The 25,867-nt window shown below is 40.1% G+C and overlaps 1 protein-coding gene across 2 annotated transcripts in view; it reads left to right on the top strand.

Moving 5' to 3' along the window:
• LRP2 (LDL receptor related protein 2) overlaps positions 1-25,867 on the top strand; it is a 198,449-nt gene that overhangs the window by 16,953 nt on the left and 155,629 nt on the right. Inside the window, exons 2-3 of one of the 2 annotated variants that reach the window (XM_079924859.1) lie at positions 20,384-20,491; positions 22,823-22,945. In XM_079924859.1, the coding sequence (XP_079780985.1) occupies positions 20,384-20,491; positions 22,823-22,945 (231 nt within the window). The remainder of the gene's footprint in view (positions 1-20,383; positions 20,492-22,822; positions 22,946-25,867) is intronic. The other variant, XM_079924860.1, reaches the window with a different exon arrangement.

The raw sequence follows: 25,867 nt of genomic DNA, 5'->3' as shown, positions 1-25,867 counted from the left end.
TTTGGGAGCACAGGGAAGGGAGTGAAGTCAAGTGGACCTGAGGGGGCCAAGAGCCAGGGAAGAGTGCCTGATTTGCTATTTGAACAGTCTTTTTTTTTTTTAATTCTAATCAAAAGAGCAGCCATCCTAATTGAAGAAATATTTTTGTTTCCCAGTGTGGATTTAGATGTAGTTCAGAAATTGACTCCCTATATCAAATGTATACGTATGCTAAGCTAACCAGTCCACTACTTTATTTTTTTAATTTTATTTTATTTATTGAACAGAGTCTTGAGGAGGGTGTGTTGGCAGGAGATGGAGCTGGGAGAGCCGACTCTGGTGAGACTAGAGGACTTTGTGTGTCAAGCTAAGCAGTTTGGTGCCTTTGAAAAAAATGTAAGCTGGGAAGCACAATGGTTAGACTTAGATTTTTTTTTTTTTTTTGAAGATAATGCTTTCGCCATGAGGCAAAGCAGATCAACCAGTTAAATTAGAGAATTACTGTAATTATCTGAGAGACAGATGATAAGGGTCGAACTAAACTTGTGGACCTGAAGGTGACCAGAGGGAGAAAGAGTCATTGTGGAATACAGAAAAAGCTTTTATTTGTTGCTGTTTTTGATAATTCCCATTATTTTTTTTATTTTTTATTTTTTTGCGGTACGCGGGCCTCTCACTGCTGTGGCGTCTCCCGTTGCGGAGCACAGGCTCCGGACGCGCAGGCTCAGTGGCCATGGCTCACGGGCCCAGCCGCTCTGCGGCATGTGGGATCTTCCCCAACCGGGGCACGAACCCGTGTCCCCTGCATCGGCAGGCGGACTCTCAACCACTGCGCCACCAGGGAAGCCCCCATTATTTGTTTTATAAGTTCATACGTGTTATTTATGGGAATATTAGACATGTGTTTTCAATGTACATTCATAAATACTTGATGGTATTATCTTGAATCCCCTTATCTGCAAAAGTTCTAGCATATTGGGTATGGTAAGTGATGTTTTCCTTGGTTTTGTTCATTGATTCCTAGTTGGTACAGCTTCCTTGCAGAGTATCTGGAAATGTGTAGGGGCATTTTTGGGGCTGTCACAGTCCCTGGTTGCCACTGCTAACATTTAGAGGGCAGACAAGGATGTTAAACCAGCTGCAACACACAGGACAGTTCCACACTACAAGGAATTGTCCAGTCCCAAATGCCAATATTTCTTCTGTCAACCAAGGGCCCATATTGGTTGATACGGAGTGGACAAAGAGGCAGGAAGGAATAAATACTGGTAATAAGGGCTGACATTTGTTGAAACTTATTATGTGTCTGGGATATAGTCACCAGAATTATAGCATTTAGTCCCCATTTTACAAATGTGCAAACTGAGCCGGAGTGGAGGACTATCTCTGGATCTTGCATTTTTTTTTTTTTTTTTTTTGTGGTATGCGGGCCTCTCACTGTTGTGGCCTCTCCCGTTGCGGAGCACAGGCTCCGGACGCGCAGGCCCAGCGGCTATGGCTCACGGGCCCAGCCGCCCCACAGCATGTGGGATCTTGCCGGACCGGGGCACGAACCCGTGTCCCCTGCATCGGCAGGCGGACTCTCAACCACTGCGCCACCAGGGAAGCCCTGGATCTTGCATATTTAACTTTAATTCACAAGTATAAGCGGAAAAGGAGAAAAACATTTTCTTTGTGCACTTGCAGGTAATCAAATCTCAGGATCCACCTCCAGGAAACATTTCTTCCAGTTCCAGAGAATATTGGCAAAGCATCACCTTCCAGTATTTTTTAAAATATGGAAAATATTTGATGACATTAAAAAAAAATAGGGTGGCATTATGGATTGGGAGAAACTCTCATTTGACAGCAAAACAGTTGGTGGTCCATAAATGCCTGGTGAATTGAACGGACTCCATGGAGGCACTCCGTGGCTTCAGAGGGTGCCAGGATCTTACAAATTTATTTTTTACTTCACATAAAAGGAAACCTGCTTCAAGCACAGTCTTGGTCATTTGAAGGCATGTGTCCGTGACATAGGATGAAGAATGTGCCTCCTTCTTGGTCATGCCCTACACTTTCCTGCCAGTTCCAGTTTGTTCCTTCTGCCAGGCACACCCTCCCCTCAGACCCCCATATCGTAGCTTAAAAGCACCTTCCTCCACAGGGCCTTTCTTGATCTCCACTGAATGTTATCTGAGCCTCTCTCACAGCACTTATCATCACACCATGAATTACAATTATTTATGTATGTATTTTATCTCTTCCTCTAGAATAGGACCACTGATGCTAAGAGTTATGCATGCTTCCTCTGGTATCCTGTGTCTGGCACAGAGCCACGTGTAAGCAGGAGCTCAAGAAATCTTTGTTTAGAGGAAAGTTCTTTTAAGAACTCCATGAGTTGTAGTAAAGCAACTCTGTCCCCCAGGGGAGGTGATAGGCATGCTCTACTGTGGATCGCTGTTGCAGAGAGGATTTTGTTTGGCTTTGTTTCTCCCTAACGTAACCAGCAATAGGAGGCTGGCTTGGTACTTCCATGGTATCATCAGGGACCTAGGTACCTATCTTCTTGCTCCACCATCCTCTGCTGGTGGCTTCCATCCTTAAGGTCACCTCATTGTCCAAAATAGTTCTGTAGCCATAGCTACTTCTGCTCCATGCTTGGTGCGGAGGAGGAAAAAGAAGGGCATGCCTTCGCTCTTTAAAGGACACTTCCCAGAAGTCCTACGTAACCCTATTGCTTGCATTTCATCTCATTGATCAAGACTTACTCCGGTGACCATACTTAGCTGAAGTCTGGGAAATATAGCCTTTTAGCTGCACACACTGTTCACCTGAATAAAACTGGGATTCTGTGTCTGAAGAGGAAGGGGAATGAATATTGTGGTAGACTGTTGTGGTCCTGGCCATAGATGGTCAGGTGACAGTGGGCATTTGTTACACTTTGAGGACCACATCTTTGTAAAGACATTTGAACTGAATTTGGAGGACAGAAAAAAGGATGATGAGAGAGCCAGAAACCATGTTACGGGAGGAATGATAGAAAAACTGGGGATGTTTGTTTTGGAGAAGAGAAGAATCAGGGAACAATGGCTAGCTCTCTCTTCCGATATTCAAAGGACCATCACATGGAAGAAGGATAAGGCCTATTTTTAATGATTCTAAAGGATAAGAAGGGAATTGTAGGCACATAGCCTGCACCAAGAGAAGGCTGGAGTTTGACTTTAATGTCTCTTTTAACCTTTGACCTTATAGAGATGTATACTATATACATGCATCTGTGAGTCTGATTTTGAGGTTAGAAATATTGCTTGTTCTATAGTTGCTTTGTTATCAGAATCCCCTTTTCTCAGTGGTTGCTGTAGTGGTGCTACTGCATTGGCAGTTTATATTTTGAAAAGCTCAGGACTTTTCCTTCTGTGAGGTGTGGGCTCTGTCTCCTTTATGCTTGGTCATTTTCAAAATGTCATCGAGAGTCAGAAACAGTTTCCACACTCAGGCTGAAGTGAGGAGAATTCCTAGGTTGTAGATACTAATATCAGGGCTTAAAAATTCCATATTGTCTAACTCAGTAATTCAATAAATATTGTCACTATCAATTTTGCACTAAGATATCTGTGCTTAGGCAACTGGTTAATGTTATTTAGTTAAACATGAATTCTTTTAAATTATTACTAAACATTTTAAACATCTGAAATGTAGTTGCTGTAATGTCTTAAAAACAGAGGCATTATCAACCAGAGAAATAAACTAGCAGAGTTAATTTATCTCACTGAATAGTGATTTATTTTTGAAACTGCATAGATGTGTACCTGAAAACTTGCCTATCTTTGTGAATTAAGTTCTATTTTTCTAGTTCAGTTTCATTTTGAATATAGATGTTTTTCTTTTGTGAACCTCAGATATAAGAAATAGTTAAGGAGAGAGTATAATTTAAAATAGAAGCGATAATTTAGTAATTAGATAATATGAAATTTCTGTATTAAATCAGCTTTTTTGGGGCAATAAGCTATAATTCTAATTAGGGTAATTTAAAAAGATCTTCAAACTGGGTTGCAGATTATGAATACAGAAGTGCTAGAATATAAGCAAATATATATTAAACAAACAAACAAAACCCTGAAAAATTCAAAGGGGGACCATATACAGAGTTTAAAGGATCAGAAAACACCTGCCTAAAAATAGTAACAATAGCTAATGTTCGTTGACCATGTCCTTATGTGTCAGGCCCATACTTCTTACACTATTTCCATTTTAACATTATGAGTAGGAGCTCTTATTATCCTCATTTTTAGATGAGGAAACAGAGGCAAGGAAATTAAATAACATGCTCACTCACCATAGTGTTAGGAAGAGGTGGAGCTGGAGTTTGAACCCAGGTGTAGATTTCAGGGGCTTCTCTCTGGAAATTTACTTGGGTTTCTGAGCAGCCTTTCCTCTTCCCTCCCTTTCCTCACCCCCCAGTCTTAGAGTAGTATATCAAGCATTCAGCCATCTGGTTATTCAGACTTTGTCTCTTAAACTTCTGTAGAAAAGCTTTAGACATGCTGGGCTGAATGGAAGAAGGGAAATATAGACTCCTATACTTGAGATGCATTCCTACAGGTGTGATGGAAAGTACACCTCCAGGAAAACATATCAAGTCCATTCCTTAGTCAGCAAGCTTTGAAATGTTGGGCTTCCATGGTTGTGTGTGTGTGTGTGTGTGTGTGTGTGTGTGTGTATATCTGTGTACATGCATATATACACAGATACACACATACACATTGGGTGGAGCTGGTGAATCTTGTATTTCCAATGGAAGGAGTTCTTTGAGTTACGTAGATAAGGGGTTTCAGTTTACAAAAGAACCAATACTACAGTGTTTCAATAAATCATGTTCATTTGTTACTTGATTCTCTAGGCCTTTGGAGTCATTCCTTTTGCAATATTTCCTTAGGGCCCTTTTCTTCAGCCCAGATTAATTTAAGACACATTACACTGATTTGAGATGTCACCAGTTCTCCTGGGAAACCCTTGGACTGTATTTTCAATGGCCTGTGCTTTTATGGAAAAATGCTGTCTCACTGCCGATGAGGCTTCTGGTGTCAGCAAAGACAGTTGATCACGTACCACATTAGAAGCCCTGATAAGGTCCACTATCCCCCTAGAATCTGTGCCATCAATCTGGCGAGGAAGGTATTTGGGCATTAGAAATGCCTAAAATGCCACAATTAGAAAATTCACTTCTTTGAGGGCCTCCTGTTTTCTGCTGAAAGTACCAGTATCCATAAAGGCTTTAAAACTCAAACTTTCTTGTGAATAAGTTCATCTGGGTGCAGATTTGGGGGCTCAGGGTCGAGAGCCGTGAAAACTCTGGCCACGTTATGGGGATCTAAGGGAGAGAGAGGAAAGGATTTTTAGACAAGGGTGAGGGAAATGAAGCAGAGGTAGGACCCTTTAACTAGATAAGGCCCTAATCGCCTCATTCCTGGACTATCAGAAGAGCCTTTTAGATTTAAGCTGCTTTTGCCTCTTTGTAACTTTACCGACCAAGCTTAGTGAGCTGTTGAGTGCTCTTAGTAAACAGAGTGACCATGGTCCTTCTCGGGGAAGAGCTGGCTTCACTTAGTTTCTGGCAGGAGGTGGGCTGGCTGTGTGGGCTTGCAGGAGGACAGCCAAAGTTGTCGTGTGTTTGCTGTCTTTACCGGAGTCACCTGACAGTTGTTATTCTGTCTCCTTGAGAGCGCATAGATAAATGGTCTTCCAGAGCCTCAACATGCTGTTGGATTGAATGGAGTTTGGAGCCTTTGCTCTGTGAGGTGGAGACTGTTTAGGAGGGTGGTGAGATCTCTCTGTTTCATTACGAGGGAAGCCTGATGCTGGGGTCATGGCAATGATGGGATATTTTATTCCTCCTTTTGGAAGGGTTGGGTGTCTAGGTTCACGTAAATCCATTCTTATTCAACCAGAGAGAAGGTAATAACTGAAGGCGATAATCAAGTTTTCCTTCGAATGTACTGCAAGGCATAATCACAAATGATTTTAGTCAAAGAATGTGTGCATTTGTAGCATTTTTCTATTACGTAAGAGAACGTTTAGAAACCAGGATAATGAATATCTTAGCATTTTAAGGAAGAATTTGAAATTTCATTGTTTTGAACCTACGCCCTGGAGAATTTATGAGCTTTCTAAATGAAGAGCTTTTTAGCTTAGCTTCACTTGATTAAAATCCTGGATTTCTTTATGTCCTCAGTTCTGTGCCATATGTTGAGGTGAGCACTGAGGTCAATGGGAATACTTTTATGACCATCAAAAGGTCACCGTGTCCAAGTTTAACGTGCAGTATAATGATTTAAAGTCCACTCTGGGAAAGCCTCTGTATTTATCATCGAATTTTGTGTGTGTGTGTTGAAATTATACACTTACGGTATTCCACATGAAGACTCCAGAGGCTCACCTGAGATCGAGTGATTTAAAATAGACGAAGAATAAAAATGCTTCTTGTAGGAAAATAGGAAAATGCATAAAGGAGAAAATAGGAAACCAGTGGCAAGCTTGGTGTTGGCCCTAGCTTGACCTGTGTGTCCTAGGATAAATCTTGATTTTCAGTCTTGCCCTTGACCTCAGACTGGGCCAGTGGCTACTTTGTTCATGGACAGGCAACCACCATCCATCCTTCCTCTAAATGCTGAGCCTCCCACAGGCAAGGTGGCTCAGGCTTTGGGAGTTTTCTCTCATTTAATTATTAAGGGGACAAACAGGTCTTATCTGGTGAAGACATTGGTCCCCAAATATTTTCCTTCCTAGGCTGTTAGAATGTTTGAGATGGATGAGAAGTGGGTGTGCCCAGGAGGGAACCACCCTTCATGGAGGGACTGCTGTACTTCAGGCTTTATGCTAGTGGTTTACAGGGACCTCTTTAATCCTCACCAGAACCTGGTTTTGCGGGTCAGAAACTTTGCCGGTAAGGAAACTGTGTATCAGAGTTTAAATCCCAGTTCACCAAGCCAAGTCAGTTAAGCAACAAATACTTACTGACTGAAGATTTAATGTTGAATAAGACAAACAGTTCTTGCCCTCATGGAACTTTTTGAATGGTATGGAGACAGTAGTCAGTGCTACCCATGTGTCCTGGTTCTTAGTCTAGTATTTTCTCCATCACTATCTTCTTATTTCAGCACTTATTGAGAAATCTGAATTTCTTACTGGACTTGATTTAAATTGTCTTTATTATAATACCTAAGAACCTATATTCTGAATATCAGTTCATTCATTCATTGTCTAAGTCAGCACTGTATAATTCTAGATGCCCAATTTCCAGACTTAAGACAGCCACTGAAAACTCTGTTCTTGACCAAATCCCTCATATCAGTTTATTTTCTTGTAATTACTTTTTTAAAAAGTGTAATGCAGACAAGATTCCAGTAAACAATTGTTTTAATTTGTTTGTGTCAGTTAATAGAGATTTTATTGTATGTACTTCCTAGTATAGTTTATTACTGAAACGATTACATTTTTCCAGCATTAGAATTCTAAGATTCTATTTTAATGCATGGTTAACAGTTTCTATTTATTGTGACAATAAGTTCTTACTGTCACTACTTATTGATACTTAAAATACAGATTAGGTGAAATCTTAGGAAATATATGCTACCTTTTTTCTTCCTGCTTTTGACAGTCATTGCAGATAAACTGTAATTTTATTTAAGCTGCTCTTAATATTGGGGGAATTATAAATTCACCATATATAGTCAGAAACCCAAACACCATTTCATTACACATTGGGTATCAGTGGGTGACAATATAATATTGTTGATTCTGTGTCAACAAGCTATTGAGTTTCACATTATAACATGAAGTGATGACATTTATAGAGCCTGGAAGTCATTTGAAGACCCGTAAATGTTGTTTAAGCCCAGGCATAACAAACCGGGGCCAAAGAACTCCTGGTTTAACAGATAACCTGCTGGTGAGGCATGTCCTGAAGTTCTTTTTGCTCAATTGCTAAAATCAGTATAGTAGAGGAGACACAGGAAATTTCGTGTCATTTTACCATGAAAATCTTTGTAAATGTAATAAATCCTATTTTATAGACTCTCAAGTTAACAAAATCAGCTTTACCTTTGACTCTATAGGGAAACTAAAGTTGTGCTTATGTTAGCAAATTGCTTACAATAAAAATTACAGATTTTGATTTGTGGAATTAGATATTCTCCGGTAGCTTTCTTTTTCTCCCTCCTATTTTTTGTGGGGGAAGGTATAGAGTACTCTCTACTACAGAGTAATGCTGGATATAAATGTTTTGTATAATATGAGTGGGGCGGGGGGGAGGGGCAGTCCCATTCTTTATTGAAATAGCAGAGAATGACCTGGACATATAAATAGGTTCCTAAGGATTTGGAGTTGACTTCTTAAGAGTCTTTCTGGACTCTCATGAGGGTCAGTATGGAAGATAATTGTTCAGTTGGTAATTAGATTGGAAGAAACAGTGGCTCTAAACAGCAGGATCTATTAAAAAAGTACACAAGTCATCATGATCTCATGACTTTATCACCTTTTGGATATCAACTTCACCCATATATTACAATGCATCATATATCGTTTAGTTATTGAGGGTCATCTGGGTACTAGGACGTTCTGTGCTAGGCACTGGGATTACAGAGGTATTTATTCCTGCTTTTAGGAGCTCACACTTTAGAATAATGCTCTGTTATTGGTAGAATCATAATAAATTCTTGCCACCTTACTATCACTCTTCTTTTGGTCTCTTAATCTCATTTACTTTTTCTGTTCTTTATTTTTCATATATCAGGTCATGGTGGAAGAATTTTGAGCTTCTGCTTATAAAATCCTTTCTGAGATAGAACACCACTAGAAGGGAAAAAATACAAAAACACTGTAAAACAACAAAACCAGTTTTCTTTAAAAAAGTTAATGACGTAATACGTATGTATTAAACATGTTGACTTCAGTTTACCAGATGATTGGTTATCAGTACTTATTGCCCAGGAACAGGCTTTTAAACTTATTGGTGGAAATATTTTCACATTGTTGCTGCACAGTATTTCTTAAGAGTTTAGGAGAATTTGTTGTTGGCAGAAGCCATACATGGCCATAACTAAATCATCAAGGCTGAGTCATGCATGTGTGCTCACCTCAACTAGTCTCCTAACAAATTGATAAAAGTCAGTGTGTAAACACTGTGATAAGCCCCCATAAGTCCTGCCATGATCAACATTTCTGGTCAGAGTTGTCATCAGACTTGCTTATGGATGCGTAAGTATTTGTTGTTTCAGAGTAAATTTCATACACATATATGAAATTATATATATTATATATAAAAATATATCTGATCTCTACTTTCTGAAAATATACACATTTAGAATGAGAGCTTATTTAGTTCCTAGCTGAGATTTGTGACTCATAAACCCACTTACCAATTACAAACTGTTCCAGCCTGGATTTGGGCCATAGCTAGATAAGAATGAGTTCCCATTTTGTATCAAATTGTGGTTAGGGTGCAAGATGCAAGGTCTCATTAAATTTAGTGTTTGGATGCTAATTGTTGACCTTGATATCTCTCCTTTCCTCCCCCTCTCTCTTCCTCTTTCCCTTTTTCTCTTTCTTCCTCTATTTCTGCCTCTTCTCCCTTTTCATGTCTTGAGAGCCTATTGGTGTAACTATTGTGAATGGTCAAGAACTAAATAACAGGGCTTCCCAGGTGGTGCAGTGGTTAAGAATCTGCCTGCCAATGCAGTGGACACGGGTTGGATCCCTGGCCCGGGAAGATCCCACATGCCGTGGAGCAACTAAGCCCGTGCGCCACAACTACTGAGCCTGCGCTCTAGAGCCTGTGAGCCACAGCTACTGAGCCCGCGTGCCACAACTACTGAAGCCCGCTCACCTAGAGCCCGTGCTTTGCAACAAGAGAAGTCACCACAGTGAGAAGTCTGCGCACCACAACGAAGAGTAGCCCCCACTCGCCGCAACTAGAGAAAGCCCGCACACAGCAATGAAGAACCAACACAGCCAGAAATAAATAAATCAATCAATTAAAAAAAAAAGAATGAAATAACATAGAGTAAGGGATAAAGAATACAGCAAAGTGTTTGTTAAATGAAAACAAGGAAAAATTGTACAGCACAAGGAAATACAGCCATTATTTTGTAATAACTTTAAATGGAGTATAATCTATAAAAATATTGAATCACTGTGTTGTACACCTGAAACTAATATAATATTGTCAGTCAACTATACTTCAATAAAGTCAATAATAGAAGTTAAAGAAAAACTAAAACAAGATCAGAACAAAAAGGTGTTTGTATGATTCAATCCAGAAGATCCGTTTAGTAGTTACAAATGATTTGCCCTGTGACTATAGAGAATCATCCCCAAATCCACCAGTTGGGAGTCAATTTCTTTTGCTTCTGCTGCTATTGTCATAACTTCTGGTATCAAGCCATTGTTCACTTGATAACCAGGTTATCAAGTGCTTGTTAAGGTGACCAAAACAGCAGTGATGCTTGCAGGTTTAACACACCTGTGTTGATGTGACGTATGGTTCAACACCTGGGACTAATTAATCAGAAAAACCCTGGTTTGGTGCTATTTATAAACTCTGTGTTAGGATTGAGAGTGGGTCTATCACACCCTATGTAATAAGCCTTAAGCAGGAAAGCTGCCTATCTGGAGATCTGTGTAGTCACTTATTCTCACATGTGTGTGATTTTCCTTTTTAGCTTTTGATTCTGTTCAACCATCTTCCAATAATTTATCCTGCAAATCAGTAAGCTGTATAGGAATACTCTGGGCGGTTGGGGCTGGAAATCAGCTCTTAAATGGGGGGATTTATAGTTTTTGTACAAGTCATGTTAAAACATTGTGTTGAAGGGTGTTGTACTCTTTTCTCATGGAATTTGATTCATTGGGTTCTTATTAACCAGAGCAGGCAGACTATCTTAAATTTTCTTCTGTTTGGATAGTGGTCTTTTCAGCATCCCATAAATGTAGCTCTTTGGCCATCAGATAACCAGTTAGTTCCTTGCAGGGGAGTGGGGACAAAGGTCTTGGACTTAGTTTTCTCCCATGTGGAGGAGGAGTCCACCTATAGGAACCTCAGTGATTCAGCTGTTAGAGAAAACACTGCATGGATTATATGAGGAAATACAGGAAAGACTAATACAAACACAATTTCAGTGTTTGGTAATGGCTGGCAGAAAGTTTTCGTTGCTGAGTGTTCTTGGACAAAACTCAGAGATTCTTTCAAATGTTTTAGGCACTTAGATGATTGTCAATTCATATCTTTATTTTTTTGTGAGTCTATGTGGCAGGGGTGGAGAGAGGACATTGGAAAAAAGCTTTTTCTTTTGTTCTGATAACTACACAGACGGGAAAACGTTGCACCATGGGCAGGTGTGTTTATGACTGTTTTTCATAGCAATGACCTTTTCCACTAGTGAAGAACTGCTTGAGGACTTCAGATTTGGGGCTTGTTTTTTTGTGTGACTCCCCCCACCCTTGAATGGGTAAGCCTGTGGATGCCCCGTGGAGCTCTCCAGGGTGAAGCAGGCCTCCCTGGAACTGAGATGCTTTACCACACTCCCAGGGGAGTTCATTTCAAGGTGCTAGTACTAGCAGCTGCGGCATGATATTGCCCAATCTCAGGCCCTCTCATTGATGGGTGGGAGGGAGTGCGATTGCCGCTTAAGAAATTTTATTGTCTTTAGGAGGGAAGAATTTTTTTATTTACAGGGGGTTTCGTAGATGATCTCTTTCATGTGGGTTAAGACATTTTGAGCTCTGAATGTCCATGCTGCTTAGAGGTTCTAAGTTGTTCTCAACTGGGGGTGGTACCACCACTCTCAAGGGGTGTTTGGACATGTATGTCACAGGGACGGGGGATGGGCACTGCTGGCATTCCGCATGTCAGGGGCCAGGGACGCTAGACATCCTGCTTTGCCCACGGCAGTTGAATAATTATCCCATCCTACATGCCTATCACGTCCTGTCAGGAACCCCTGAGAAGCATGGTTTTATTTATAATGCACTTCAGTGCTGATGAACCATCGGGTTGTAGGTCGAGGAGGTGCTCGGTGAAAAAGAAGTGATGTGGAAGAGATGGGGAAAGGGGAGAAAGGCAGGTAGCTAGTGTTTAAACAAAATGCGTGAGGAATAGCTCAGTTAGGAAAGGTGGAAATGTAACTTCCCACTTCTCAGAATTGAGAGGCTTCTCTGATAGTGCATCATATTATGCTGCCGGCTTTGGATCATTGAAAAGGCACTTTAAAATTATTAAGCAAATATTTCAGCAGTCTTTGAGATCCTCTGTCTCTCGAGGTCTGGCTGAATTCCTCATGCTGGATGCTCAGACACATGCATTCAACTTGGAGAGAACAGGACACTAGGAGGCCTTGGGTGGCACCTGCGGAAACTGTTGGCCATTTGCCATGCATTGGAGTTGCTTTGGATCGGGCCTGGGGCAACTGCAGGGGCTGCAGGGTGAGCCCCATCCCTGCCAGAGCCTCTTGGTGAACCACCCACCGGCCTGTTCACTGAGCTCATGCTCTGGGCAGGGTTCTGAGGAGCCCAAGCCCTTCTCATGGCCAAAGTCTATATCCTCATTCAGATTTGCATCCACCCAGAGCGACTTTTAGTTTTAATATAGTTACTGGCACTAGAGATTTCTAAGCTTTCTCACTCTCAACCCATTTGATCATGTCACTCTGTTCTTGGCATTCAAGGCCCTTTCTTCCCCATCTCCCCAGCTTGGTTGTCCCCCACTTTAGAATAGATTCCCTGCACTTGGGCCATGGAGGCCTGCTTATTCCCCCCTTACCCATGCTGGGCCTCCCTGAAGTTGTTTGGGCCCTTGCACAAAACATGGTCCCTCCTTCACCACCACCCCCGCCCCGCCAAGTCCTGCTCTTTCACACAGGCCCAGGGCAGTCTTATTCTCCTTCATGAAGCCTCTCTCATTGCATCATCTTGTGGTATTCATTTTTTTCTCCCTGAGACAATTGGTTCTTATTACCTCTGCTGCTTATTTGGAACGAAATCATCTACTGTCATATGGCACAACTTTGGAGTCATACTACCTAGGTGTGAATCCCTGCTTCCCCACCTACCAGTTGTGAGATTTGGTCAAGCCTCAGTTTTCTCATCTATGAAATGGGGCTATTAGTACCATCTCATAGGATTGTTGCGAGGATAAGTGAGATAATCTATGGGAAACACTTAAAACACTGCTGGCACTTAATAAATTCTGGGTGATTGAAAGCTGTCATTTGTTTTGTGGGATGGGGGTTGAGGAATAGAGCACAGGCTCTGAAATCACACAGGCCCTGGGTCTGAATCAAACTTTGACATTTTCTGCATCTGTGGGAATTTGATTAATGCCCTTGAGATTCAAGTTCCCCTTCTATTAAATAAATATAAATCTCACTTCACATATTTCTAAGAGGATCCAATAGATATGTATAGGGACTTCCCTGGCGGCACAGTGGTTAAGAATCCACCTGCCAATGCAGGGGACATGGGTTCGAGCCCTGGTCTGGGAAGATCCCACATGTCGCAGAGCAACTAAGCCTGTGCTCCACAACTACTGAGCCCGCGTGCCACAACTACTGAAGCCCATGTGCCTAGAGCCCGTGCTCCGCAACAAGAGAAGCCACCGCAATGAGAAGCCCGCGCACCGCAATGAAGAGTAGCCCCAGTTCTCCACAACTAGAGAGAGCCCACCCACAGCAACAAAGACCCAAAACAGACAAAAATAAATAAAATTAAATCTCTAAAAGAAAAAGTGGATGTGTATAAAGCTTTCTATATTGTCCAACACATAGTAGATGCTCAACAAATAGCAGCTATTGTTGTTACATGGCTATTTAATTTATAATGCATAAATAACTTTTGTCCCCAATAAATTTGTAAGTTCTATTAAAACAAAGGATCATATCTTATTCTTTGTTTCTTCCACAAACCTTGAACAAAGTTTTGCACACAGTGGGTATGATTTTTTTTCGTGTGTGGCTTTATTGAATCATTTAAGTGATGTGTGTACATGATCACACATCAGCTGGCTTGTGGGTTTCCCTCAAAGTCTTTGACTTCTTGAAATGTCCTCTCAATATCAATATTGTTTTCCTCTATCAAAACATCAGGGCTCTGAAACAATAATTTGGAAAAAGCAGTCAACTTAGTTGTTTGTAAACTGGATTGAAAAAAAAAAAGAATAATTCTGGCCACCTATTTGGTGAACTGTCTGAAAACCAGGCAGCTAAAATGTTGTACAGAAAGAGTAGTAGCCTGGTTTGCTGTACCCGTCTTGTTTCAGTTCCATCAGTTGAGTTGGTGGCTATTCCACCGGTTGACATTAGGCAGGGCAGGGTCTCCAGACAGTTTGTTACCCTTGGCTGTCATGGCTGCAGTGTCAAGTTTGGAAATCAGCAAGTGACTTTAAATCTTCAAAAGGGGACTGGCCTTGTTGGTGTGGACAAGGTGTGAGAATTGTAGTAAACCATCACCCAGCTTATAAACATCACAAGTATGTCTGTCAATACCAAGGGAGTAAAAACAAAGTACCGAAAAAGTGAAGTAAAAATTATGGGTGAATTAAGGAATGTATTTCTTTGAGTTCAGTGGAGGTAAGACTATTAAAGTGCCACGCAGTGTTACATGTTTTTAAAAAGAGCACATGTGCCTCCTCAGGTAGACCAAAAGTGTCTGGAAAAACCAGCACATGTTAGAGGATCTAGCCGGAAAGTAGGATTTGCCACAGAAATTACCTTACTCTGTTAACTTTGGACAACGTTCCATTGACTACGACTTGCCTTTTTCTTCTAATAAGAGAATTCATGAGAGGAAAAAGAAACTCTTATAAGGAAAGGGCAAAAGAATGAAACATTAGGGGGTCTCCCTGGTGGTGCGGCGGTTAAGAATCCGCCTGCCAATGCAGGGGACACGGGTTTGAGCCCTGGTCCGGGAAGATCCCACATGCCGCCGAGCAGCTAAGCTTGTACGCCACAACTACTGAGCCTGCACCATAGAGCCTGCATGCCACAACTACTGAAGCCTGCGTGCCTAGAGCCTGTGCTCCGCAACAGGAGAAGCTACTGCAATAGGCCCACGCACCGCAATGAAGAGTAGCCCCCAGCGCAGCAACGAAGAGCCAGTGCAGCCAAAAATAAAACAAAATAAATAAGTTTAAAAAAATTCAAAAAAGAATGAAACATTAGTATTACTCAATATTTTTCTCTTTTTAAAACGTTTAGATAGTCCTCCTATTTCAAATTATACCAGGTTTCATTTTTCTTTCTATAGATTTAAGATAGTAAACTCCAAATAAAAGACTCATTGTTTGCCTTGATGGTTTTATGAATCTCTGATATGTAATTTTACAAAGAGAAATCTTCATTACCTGGTGAATACGTGTTTTCTGTCCCACATGTGCCTAGCACTGTGCCAGAGTTTGTAAAGGATACAGAAGTGGTGCTCTCCATTCCGTGCTGTGCCCCTTCTGGAAAAACAAACTTCTTCCCTCCTCTAGGCATTATCTGTTACTCCAGTATCTTATCTTAACACATTCTTAGTCCAACACTTAAACCAGGAAGCTTGGGCTATGGCTATTTATGAAGAAAGGATTACTCTTGTTTTTCTCCAGCTTGGGGCTCTATAACGTTGAAAACCAAGTTTATCCCTATGTCTATTGTAATTTTTCTTGAAGAGATTGAAACTCTTTTTGATTTCCCTGCATTGCTTTTTTTTCTTTTCTTTTTTTTTTCCAGCATTGCTCTTTCTAAAAAAATTTATTTTATTGAAATGTAGTTGATTTACAATGTTGTGTTAATTTCTACTGTACAGCAAAGTGATTCAGTTATACATATATATATACATTTTTTTCATATTCTTTTCCATTATGTTTATCACAGAATATTTCATATAGTTCCCTGTGCTATGCAGTGAGAACTTGTTTTCCATTCTCTGTATAATAGCTTGCATCTGCTAACCCCAAACTCCCAATACATCCCTCCCCCACACCCCTCCCTCCTTGCATTGCTTTTGCTTGTTGCAAATTTTCCTTTGTTTTTATGTGCAATGTTTGTTGCTAAGTAGACTACTCTTCTGCAATTGTATTGTATGAGCATATGGTGTGGTGTGGATTCCACACCAGTCCAGTTAATGAATCCAGTGAATGTTGATAGCAACTTTGGAAAATAATCAAATTTTTACATTCATTTTTTTGGTGGAATTTTTTTTTTTTTTTTTTTCTGGTTTGAAGAGAACATAGAGCACTGGTAGTACAGCACAGATGCTGGACCAGAATTGTCAGATTCAGATCTTGCTTTGCACATGTTTGCTATTTGATCTTGGGCAAGTTACTGAATTGCTCTGTGTCTCAGTTTCTTTATTTGTAAAATATGCATGATAATGACGTCTATCTTGTAGGGTTGTTATGAAGGTTAAATGACAAAGTTTACAAAAAGTTTACAAAGTACTTAGAATGGTGCATACCATTTAAGTACCACACAAATAGTTTTTTCATCTTTGTACCATCTATTTTGATTTTTGGGAAAGGCAGGGCCAGCCTGGGAAAGTAGGGTGTCCCTTTGGTTCTAATGGTTCCTTGTCAATGACTGCCTGGTTCTTAACAATAGGTTTTTATTTCAGTGTGGATTATGATGTTTTCCTCTTTGGTTTTTATTAGAGGGAGACTTTTAAAGTTATAAAAGATTGTTTGCAAAATTACCTCTTGTTTAAAAATGGATTGGTTGAATATGGATGTTTAGAGACCATTTGTTGAAAGAAGTGTTAAATTTTGCTCTATTTAGATTTTTTTCTTTCATAAACTATGTTTAGCTCCAAAGTATGAAATTCCCCCACTCCCATCTTCTTTGGACTTCAAATTATTAAACAATGAAGTATAGATAATATGTAGTAACCTTTGGAGGGGTTATGAGTAAAGGCTACTTATTTAAAAAAAAACTCTCAGGACTTCCCTGGTGGCGCAGTGGTTGAGACTCCGCCTGCCGATTCAGGGGACACGGGTTCGTGCCCCGGTCCGGGAAGATCCCACATGCCGCGGAGCGGCTGGGCCTGTGAGCCATGGCCGCTGAGCCTGCGCGTCCGGAGCCTGTGCAAAAAAAAACTCTCAGAAAATAAAGTGCATACAAACCAATTGAAATCAGGGGCAGCTGAAATTGTTATCAAACTTGATCTAGACCTTTTCACTAACAGTGTGTGTTTTTTTAAATTTATTTTTTATTTTTGCCTGTTTTGGAACTTTATTATTATTTTTGTTTGATTTCTATTTTATTATTGTTAAAAAATGTATTTTATATTGGGGAATAGTTGATTTACAATGTTGTGTTAGGTGTACAGCAAAGTGATTGTGTTATATATCTACATATATCTATTCGTTTTCAGATGCTTTTCCCATATAGGTTATTACAAATTATGGAATAGAGTTCCCTGTGCTATACTGGCAGTTTGTTTTTCAACAACACATTTCCTTTGTAATAGAATGGATGACAGTCTTCTGACACTAGTGGAGCATTTGGTTGATTACTAAGATGCCACCCAGCAAATGATAATTTGTTCTTCTGCAGAGATGTTTCCAAACAATAGTCATTTGGGAGTTATAACAGGCATGGAAGTTAATATTGAAAAGATGAACTTGACAAATGAATTACCATGGATCTGTTGATAAGTTGAGTGAATTGGGCTTGATATATTACTTTAGATAACTGAGTATTTGGGAGGTCAAATGTGAAAAATACTAACTAGAAAGAGTTACATAATTGTAAAACTTCCCCTATCAGTTTAAATTTTTTTTTTTAATATGTGATTTTTTTTTTCCCTATAATGCCAGCTGCTGGGCTTAGCATTGGAATTTTTTTTTTAATAAATTCATTTATTTATTTTTGGCTGCATTGGGTCTTTGTTGCCGCGAACAGTGGCTACTCTTCGTTGCGGTGAGCGGGCTTCTCATTGTGGTGGCTTCTCTTGTGGAGCACGGGCTCTAGGCGCGTGGGCTTCAATAGTTGTGGCACATGGGCTCAGTAGTTGTGGCTTGTGGGCTCTAGAGCGCAGGCTTAGTAGTTGTGGTGCAAGGGCTTAGTTGCTCTGTGGCATGTGGGATCTTCCCGGACCGGGGCACGAACCCGCGTCCCCTGCATCGTCAGGTGGATTCTTAACCACTGAGCCACCAGGGAAGCCCTAATGTGTGATTTTTAAATAATTGACTTTGAAGTGCTTAAAAAATGACTTTCGGGTATCTATTTTGTGTTCTTTTCATGATGTGCTTAACTTCATATTTTAGCAAAAACAAACTCAAAATTTGACTTGTAATAAAAATGCTTAAGAAATGAAAAAAGAAAAAAAAATAAACAAAAATGTTGCTTAAGAAATAACACTAATTATACATATATTTAAAAACAGGCAGTATATTATTCTGAGAATTTGCTTCAGTATGCTCAGTTTCTAAGTGTATGATTTTTCCAGCAAGAGGAAGCTCTTTGTAAGTAGACTGACCTTTAGATTGTTATAATTTTTCAACCAGAAATTATTAGATACTAAGGGAAACAAATGTACTGAATTTACAAATGTATTATGTTGGATTTCTAACAATAGACCTAATTGATAAAAGTGATTTAATATATGTTGTGTTAATAGCTAAACCTCCAAAGCTTCTAATCTCTCATGGAAATATTGCTTTGTAGAACAAAATCCAATGAGAAGTTCTGGGATTCCAGAGTGAATTTGTACATTCCTTAGGGGCATTTTTGCAAGGGAGGTTGTTGTGTTTTAAAGGTAGTTGATAAGAGACCTGCACCACCAACCCCAGACCTGCACCACCAACCACCATCATGCATTAGTCTATAGAAGGTATTTGGGTGTACGTATTCCTGTACCACTCGGTACCACCATTTAGCCAAGGAAAGTTTCTGACCATTTGCAGCATACATTATAAATCAGTATGTCACTACCAGACAATCAGATTTGAACATTCCATGAACAAAGTAACCTATATCCCCTAGGAATAGATCACTTAACTGTGTTTATGTCATGCTCATGATAGGCCTGCATTTACACAAGACAGGATAGCACATTGTTTATTTATTTTAGGAGTAGGTAATTGATCTGTATATTCCCTTAATTTCAGTTTAATTAGTCAAACACTGAAATGGGTAATTTAGCATGATTGCTTAAATACATGGGGAAAGTATAATTATTCTTCCAACCCCCCCGAATTATTCCTCTACCACCATGGGTTTGTGAAAGAATAATTTTGAGTCTTCTCCACGTTGGGCTGGCGTTGGCTGCTCTCTTAAAAATAAAATTCGTACTTGGCACATAATGTATGGGGAGGTTGCTGGTCAGATATTTGGGGAAACTCAGAGGATCGCTAACTGCCAAATTAGTCCCCTGGGGAGAACTAGGAAAACTGCAGGATATACTCGTTGAATTAAATGTACTTGTTTAAGTTATATTCACTTTCTGGTATCACTAGGGGATATCACTGCCCCTTGGAAGTGTGGCTAGTTTGATGCCAAGTTTGTGCGCTCTGATTGGCTGCCGAGATTTTTGTTTGTTTGTTTTTTGGCTTTTGTTTGTTGGCAGAGAAGAGCCGTACCTGGCATCTTACAAATAAGTTACAAGCAAAAAGCCATAATATTGGTCTTGTATCTAAGAATGAAGAAACATAAATTGCTGTATATGATTTAGTAATAAAAAGGCACTTAAAAAGACTGTAGGGTGGGAAACTGAAAAAAGCACAGTCCCACAAATGAAAAGTTACTCATGATGGTATCAGAGATAACCACCCTTAACTTTCTGGCCTTTTCTGTGCTTTTTTTCTGCTACATATGACTCTGTTACAGGTAAAATTTGGCGTCCTTGTCTTTGTTATAACGTGTAATGAAATATTACAAATATTTCTCCAAATCATTTAGAAGTTCTTCATAACTATTTTAATGAGTTCCTAATATGATATATATAGATATAAGAAAATTTATTCATTTTCATATTATTGGACATTTACAAGGTTTGCAATTTCCTTTATTATAAATTATACTATGATGAAAACCTCTACACATAAATCTTTAATTCTCTGCTTAGTTCCTTAAGGGGAAAAAAAATTACCTAGAGGTAAAAGTATTAAGTTAAAGAATAAGCACTTTTAAAAAGCAGGATACCTTTTGTCAAACTGCTTTCCAGATTGGTTACCTCAAGGTGCACTCTAGTCAGCTGTGTGTGAAAATGACTTTCCTGCAGACCCTGACACAGAATATAATCATAAAAATGTTTTCCTAATTGTATAAATAATTTACATTCTTTGATTACTAATTAGTTGAATAATTTTTTGTTTTCATCAAAAATTTGTATTTTTTTTGAAATATCTGTGTGCGTAACTTTTTAAACTGGCTTTCTCTTGCTTGTGGGATTACAGAATGTCACAGTGATGAGTTTCAGTGCCAACCTGGGGTTTGTATCATTGCGTCCTGGCGGTGTGATGGGACCAGAGACTGCGCGAATGGCTCGGATGAAATTGGCTGCCGTAAGTGAAGAGCGGTGGGGCTAAGCTCTGTTCTGAGTAGCAGAAGTGCTTCATGGTCATTTCAGCTGTAACAAAGAGAAAGAGTTGTGCCTTTAGTAGTAGATTGGACTGAGCGCCAATCTTTTGAGATGGAGAACTGGTGGCATTAAGAATTCAGTCCCTTTTGATCACGAGGTTCAATTCACATCTGTTTCTATCTTACTCTTATCCCATGACCTTGGTATGGAACCAACTTTCTGAGCTGTTTTCTGAAGCCTATAAACGATTATTTCAGATTATTCAGTCTGCAAATTTTGTGCACTAACAAGAATAAAAAAATAATGTTGTCTGTACTGCTGTGATTTGTAATTCAAGGAAGAGTCTGTTTTTATAAAAAGGATGTAGTAGAACTTGTGTGCATTACTATCAAGAGGTCACAGAAGGGGCTAGTGTGGTTTATGTTTTTTAAATAATAGTTAAAAACATGATAATATTATAAACCCCCAATTTAACGCTTTAGAAGAATTATAAAATCACTTACACATATTTCTTCATTTACTTCTCTCAACAATACTCTGAGGTAGGTTTCAGATGAGGAAACTGAGGCATAGAGAAGCTAAATTATTTATTAAAGGCTTCCCAGTTGGTGCACTAATCCCAACCCTTATGTCCATTGCTCTCCCACCTTGCCATAGGTGATCCATCACACTACTGCAATTTCATTCATTCTGACAGGTGAACAGGCAAGGGTTATCATCCAAAAACCAAGAAAGCAGGTGAAAATTTGTTTTGAATCGTTGGCCATCCTGTGGCACAACAGGACAAACTTTGGTGTATTGTTTGGATGACGATGCTTTTGAAAATGGGAGAAGTGTGGGGATTAGGTCCTATAAGGCGCTTCTCAAACTTTCAAGCAGAAATGGATCACCTGGGGAGGTTGTTAAAGTGTAGGGCTTAGTTCCATATGTTTGAGGTGGGACCTGAGATTCTGCATTTCTGCAAGCTCCCAGGTAATGCTGATGCTGCTAGTCTGGAAACCACACTTTGAGTAAGGGAGTAGTTCTATTTGTAGAGATATGATCAAGTGCTATCTATTTGCTTCCTCTGGGCTTACTGAGTTCATTTTAGGTTAAACACTAGGAGCAGAAAGTCAGGAACAGTGTGTTCTGAGATAAAGGAATAATTGAGCAGTCATACCAACAATTTACCAATGTCCCATAACGATGATGATAAAAACATACCAATGACAATCACTCGCAACTTATTTACATGGTACTTTCACATATGTTACTCTACTTATTTTTTTTTAACATCTTTATTGGAGTATAATTGCTTTACAATGGTGTGTTAGTTTCTGCTGTACAACAAAGTGAATCAGCTATACATATACATATATCACCACATCCCCTCCCTCTTGCGTCTCCCTCCCTCCCACCCTCCCTATCCCACCCCTCTAGGTGGTCACAAAGCACCAAGCTGATCTCCCCGTGCCATGCAACTGCTTCCCACTAGCTATCTATTTTACATTTGGTAGTGTATATATGTCCCTGCCACTCTCTCACTTCGTCCCAGCTTCCCCTTCCCCCTTCCCGTGTCCTCAAGTCCATTCTCTACATCTGCATCTTTATTCCTGTCCTGCCCCTAGATTCATCAGAACCATTTTTTTTTTTTTTAGATTCCATATATATGTGTTAGCATATGGTATTTGATTTTCTCTTTCTGACTTACTTCACTCTGTATGACAGACTCTAGGTCCATCCACCTCACTACAAATAACTCAATTTCGTTTCATTTTATGGCTGAGTAATATTCCATTCTACTTATTTTTTATAGCACACCGTGAGAAAAATATAGTCCCCATTTTATGATGCATACATTGCGATTCAGAGAACCTGATGAAGATTGTAAAGCAAGTAAATTGTGGAAATAATAAATTATTTGATTTTGGGTCTTGTTTTCCAAATCTCATGGATTTTACAATTTATCATGATGTTTTACTATTAGTTATTACAAAACACTTCAAATAATTTAATAATTATAAACTCATGGTTGATTTTATTGAAATTAAAAATTTAATATTTTTTTGGTCATAACTTCGTATGAATGTGTGTTTGGGCTGTTTGTTTTATTCTCTGTATTTTGTATTGCTTTGGATCAGCATTTTGTTGTGATGCCATTGCTGAGATTACTTGACAGTGAACACTGGTTAAACTCCACAGGCTCTAAGGTTCTTTATATTTGCTATCAAATATATTGAGCAGGAGTTGACATACTTCTTTTGAAACGAGCATCGTTTGTTGGTATAATAGGGTGGATGTTAGACATAATGAGTTTTTTTCCGGTTTATTTTAGCTCACCCTACTTGCCGTTCCAACCAGTTCCTGTGTCAGAGTGAGGAGCTATGCATCCCTGTCCACTGGGTGTGTGACGAGGAAGAAGATTGTATCGATGGCTCAGATGAACGGCGGCATTGCCGTAAGTGCTTGTAGAGGAATCTTGTTTTGGCCCTTTGGACACCTTAAATTCCAACCTGTTACAAATACAAAACACAATGGAATGAATCTTTATAAATGCAGAGTTGGGCCTTGAAGGACAAGGGAACCTGTGCCAGCCGTCTCACTCAGGGGTTGGATGATACTGAAAGTGTGAATGTGCTGAAGAATTATCAATATAGCCAGTGATTTGGACATGGGATAGATTCCCAGTATTTAACTCAGGTTATGTTATGCTTAAGAAAGAAACAAAACACCTATTGGTATCTGTATGTGGAGGTCTTCATTTGTCTGCTTGGCAGTTGGATGGGTCCACATGCTCCTGGAGCACACTGTGCAGGCAAAACCTTCCACCCCTTCTGCCCCACTATTAAACTCTCTTCTTTCTGACTGAGCGGAAGTGGAGGTCTGTCGGAGGCACTTCAGTGACAGCTGCTAGAGCCGTCGTAGGATGAGCTGGAACCAGAAAGCAAATAGTAGCAAGGAAGAGGACATTGGCGACTGCTGATTCCTGGACATTGAGGGGGTTCAGGGCAGTAACCTGGAAGAGACACTTCCATTCTGATTTCTTTGGGATGGAACTGGAAAAGACTGTTTTATTGGGCTTAAACAATTTTGGACAAGAGCATAATCTTGGGTGAATTTAAGATGGCAACATGTGAGAAAGATGTCTGTCATCTGTAGCATTCCTTTCTCTTAAGGATATTTGTATAATTTAAAATTATTCTTGTATCAATGGGGATGTTTTTGGCTGCAAAGAGTGAAAAACACAACTCAAAAAAGTTAAGCAAAAAGGGAATTTATTATCTCACCCAAGAAGCCTAAATGTAGCATTGTTCCAGAATTGATTGGAAGATAATGGAAAATCTCAATTCCTTGGATCAGTGACATCATCCAGGTTTCTTCCACTATTCTGCCCTGCCCTGCCGTCTTTTTAGCCTATTGGCTTTTCATGATTGCATGAAAGCCGCAGAAGTCCTGACTTTTACATTCCCATAATTCAAATTTCAATATCTAGAAGAGAAAACATCAACATCTTTTCCCTGTGTTTTTATAAGACAAAAGAAAAAAAACAACAAAAAAACCCCAAACTAAAACCTTATAGCGAGTCTAAGTTGGACTGAGATGGAAATTGGAGAGAAGATACAAGACTGTAATGAACCACCTCAGGCTCTTGACCTCAATTGTCCTCTGGAAAAGTCCAGCTCTGATCACTGTGTAGCATTCACCTTTAAACTTCCCCACATTCTATTTCATTAAATGCACATCCCACAAATCATGGACATCTATCATCACTGTGTGTTGGTTTTGAGATAGCCAAGATCCTGTTGGCATTTTCACATGGACATTGTCCACAAAGATCAAAGAAGAAACAGATATTTTTGATGGCTACGTCATGTGGGAACTTGTTTGTTAGGTGACTAGCAGTGGAGATGCTGTGGGCTTCAATAGGTTCTGGATGTATTTATAAAAAATTAGAATTAAGTCCAGGAATTTTGAGTCCAGCAGTGGGAGTATGAACTCTCTTCAGTCGAGCCACTAGAAGCCTTCTTTTGAGGAAGATAATGGAAATTCTCAATACTTTGGTGTAAAGGTAAAATGTAGACTGTATAATTAAACAATCTGTTAGGGCTTGCCAGTGCTGGTCATGAGGTCTGCCAGCAACAAAGAGATGGTGATCCTTGGGACAGAGTGGTTCAGGGGAAACCAGCAAACTATGTAGGGCTGGGGAGGGTGGTGGTGGTGACAAATGGCAGTCTTGAGGAGGGCACAGACAGGAGCTAGTCAAGGCCAGATAGGAGCACGGCATATCTACATCAGGTCCAGTTACGTGCATCCGGATCTGAGGTGGAGTGGCAAAAAGGGAGGGAGGTGGGGGACACTAGTTCAGAAGGACTGCAGGGAGGAAGGAAAAGTACCAGGCATAGTAAGGAGCAGGCAGAAATCCTTGTTTCTAGGAAATCTGTTCTGGGCTCTGATGTTTCTGGCTGGCCTCTCAAAGGTCCTAGAGGAAAAGGGTGACCTAGTAGGTACTCAGTGCTAGATCGTGAAGCTCTGGAGAGCAGTGACTGTGCTTTGTTCAGCTTGTATCCCTAAGGCTTGGTATTCTGTCTAGCAGATAGTAGGTTCTTGATAGTAGGTTCTGAATGAATGAATGGTGGGTTATTTATCTTTTGGCTAGATGTGCCATTTGGTTCCATTTTCCCTTGCTCCCCACACGGAGTAGGAAGAAAGCTGAGCTGTAGATTGTGATGCAGTGTGTGGTGGATGACCCCTTGATAATAATACTACATAGAGGGGATGGGAACTACCAAGGGCAACTGCTTGGGGAGACTGGAAATAACTTTACAGCAGTAATTTATGAGCAATGTTCCATACTATTTTAAATGAGTATGGATTTTATAAGGTAACTCTTGCATTTTAAATTTTACATTATTTTTTTATTAGATCATCTTTTCCCCAAATGCTTCTCTCTTATGTGGACAATTAAAAAGTCCCATCATAATTCCTGCCTCAGGGCTTCCCTGGTGGCACAGTGGTTAAGAATCTGCCTGCCGATGCAGGGGACACGGGTTCGAGCCCTGGTCTGGGAAGATCCCACATGCTGCGGAGCAACTAAGCCCATGCGCCACAACTCGTGAGCCTGTGCTCTAGAGCCCACGAACCACAAACACTTAAGCCCTTGCGCAACAACTACTGAAGCCCGTGTGCGTAGAGCCCATGCTCCGCAGCAAGAGAAGCCACCACAATGAGAAACCCACGCACCACAACGAAGAGTAGCCCCCCTCGCCGCAACTAGAGAAAGCCCACGTGCAGCAACGAAGACCCAATGCAGCCAAAAATAAATAAATAAAAATAAATAAATTAAAAAAAAATTCCTGCCTCAGACTCACAGAATAGAATT

Source organism: Stenella coeruleoalba (assembly GCF_951394435.1).
Source record: "Stenella coeruleoalba genome assembly, chromosome: 6".
NCBI lineage: Eukaryota > Metazoa > Chordata > Mammalia > Artiodactyla > Delphinidae > Stenella > Stenella coeruleoalba.
The sequence above is the reverse complement of the archived record's forward strand: the minus strand, read 5'-3'. Positions and strand labels throughout refer to the sequence as shown.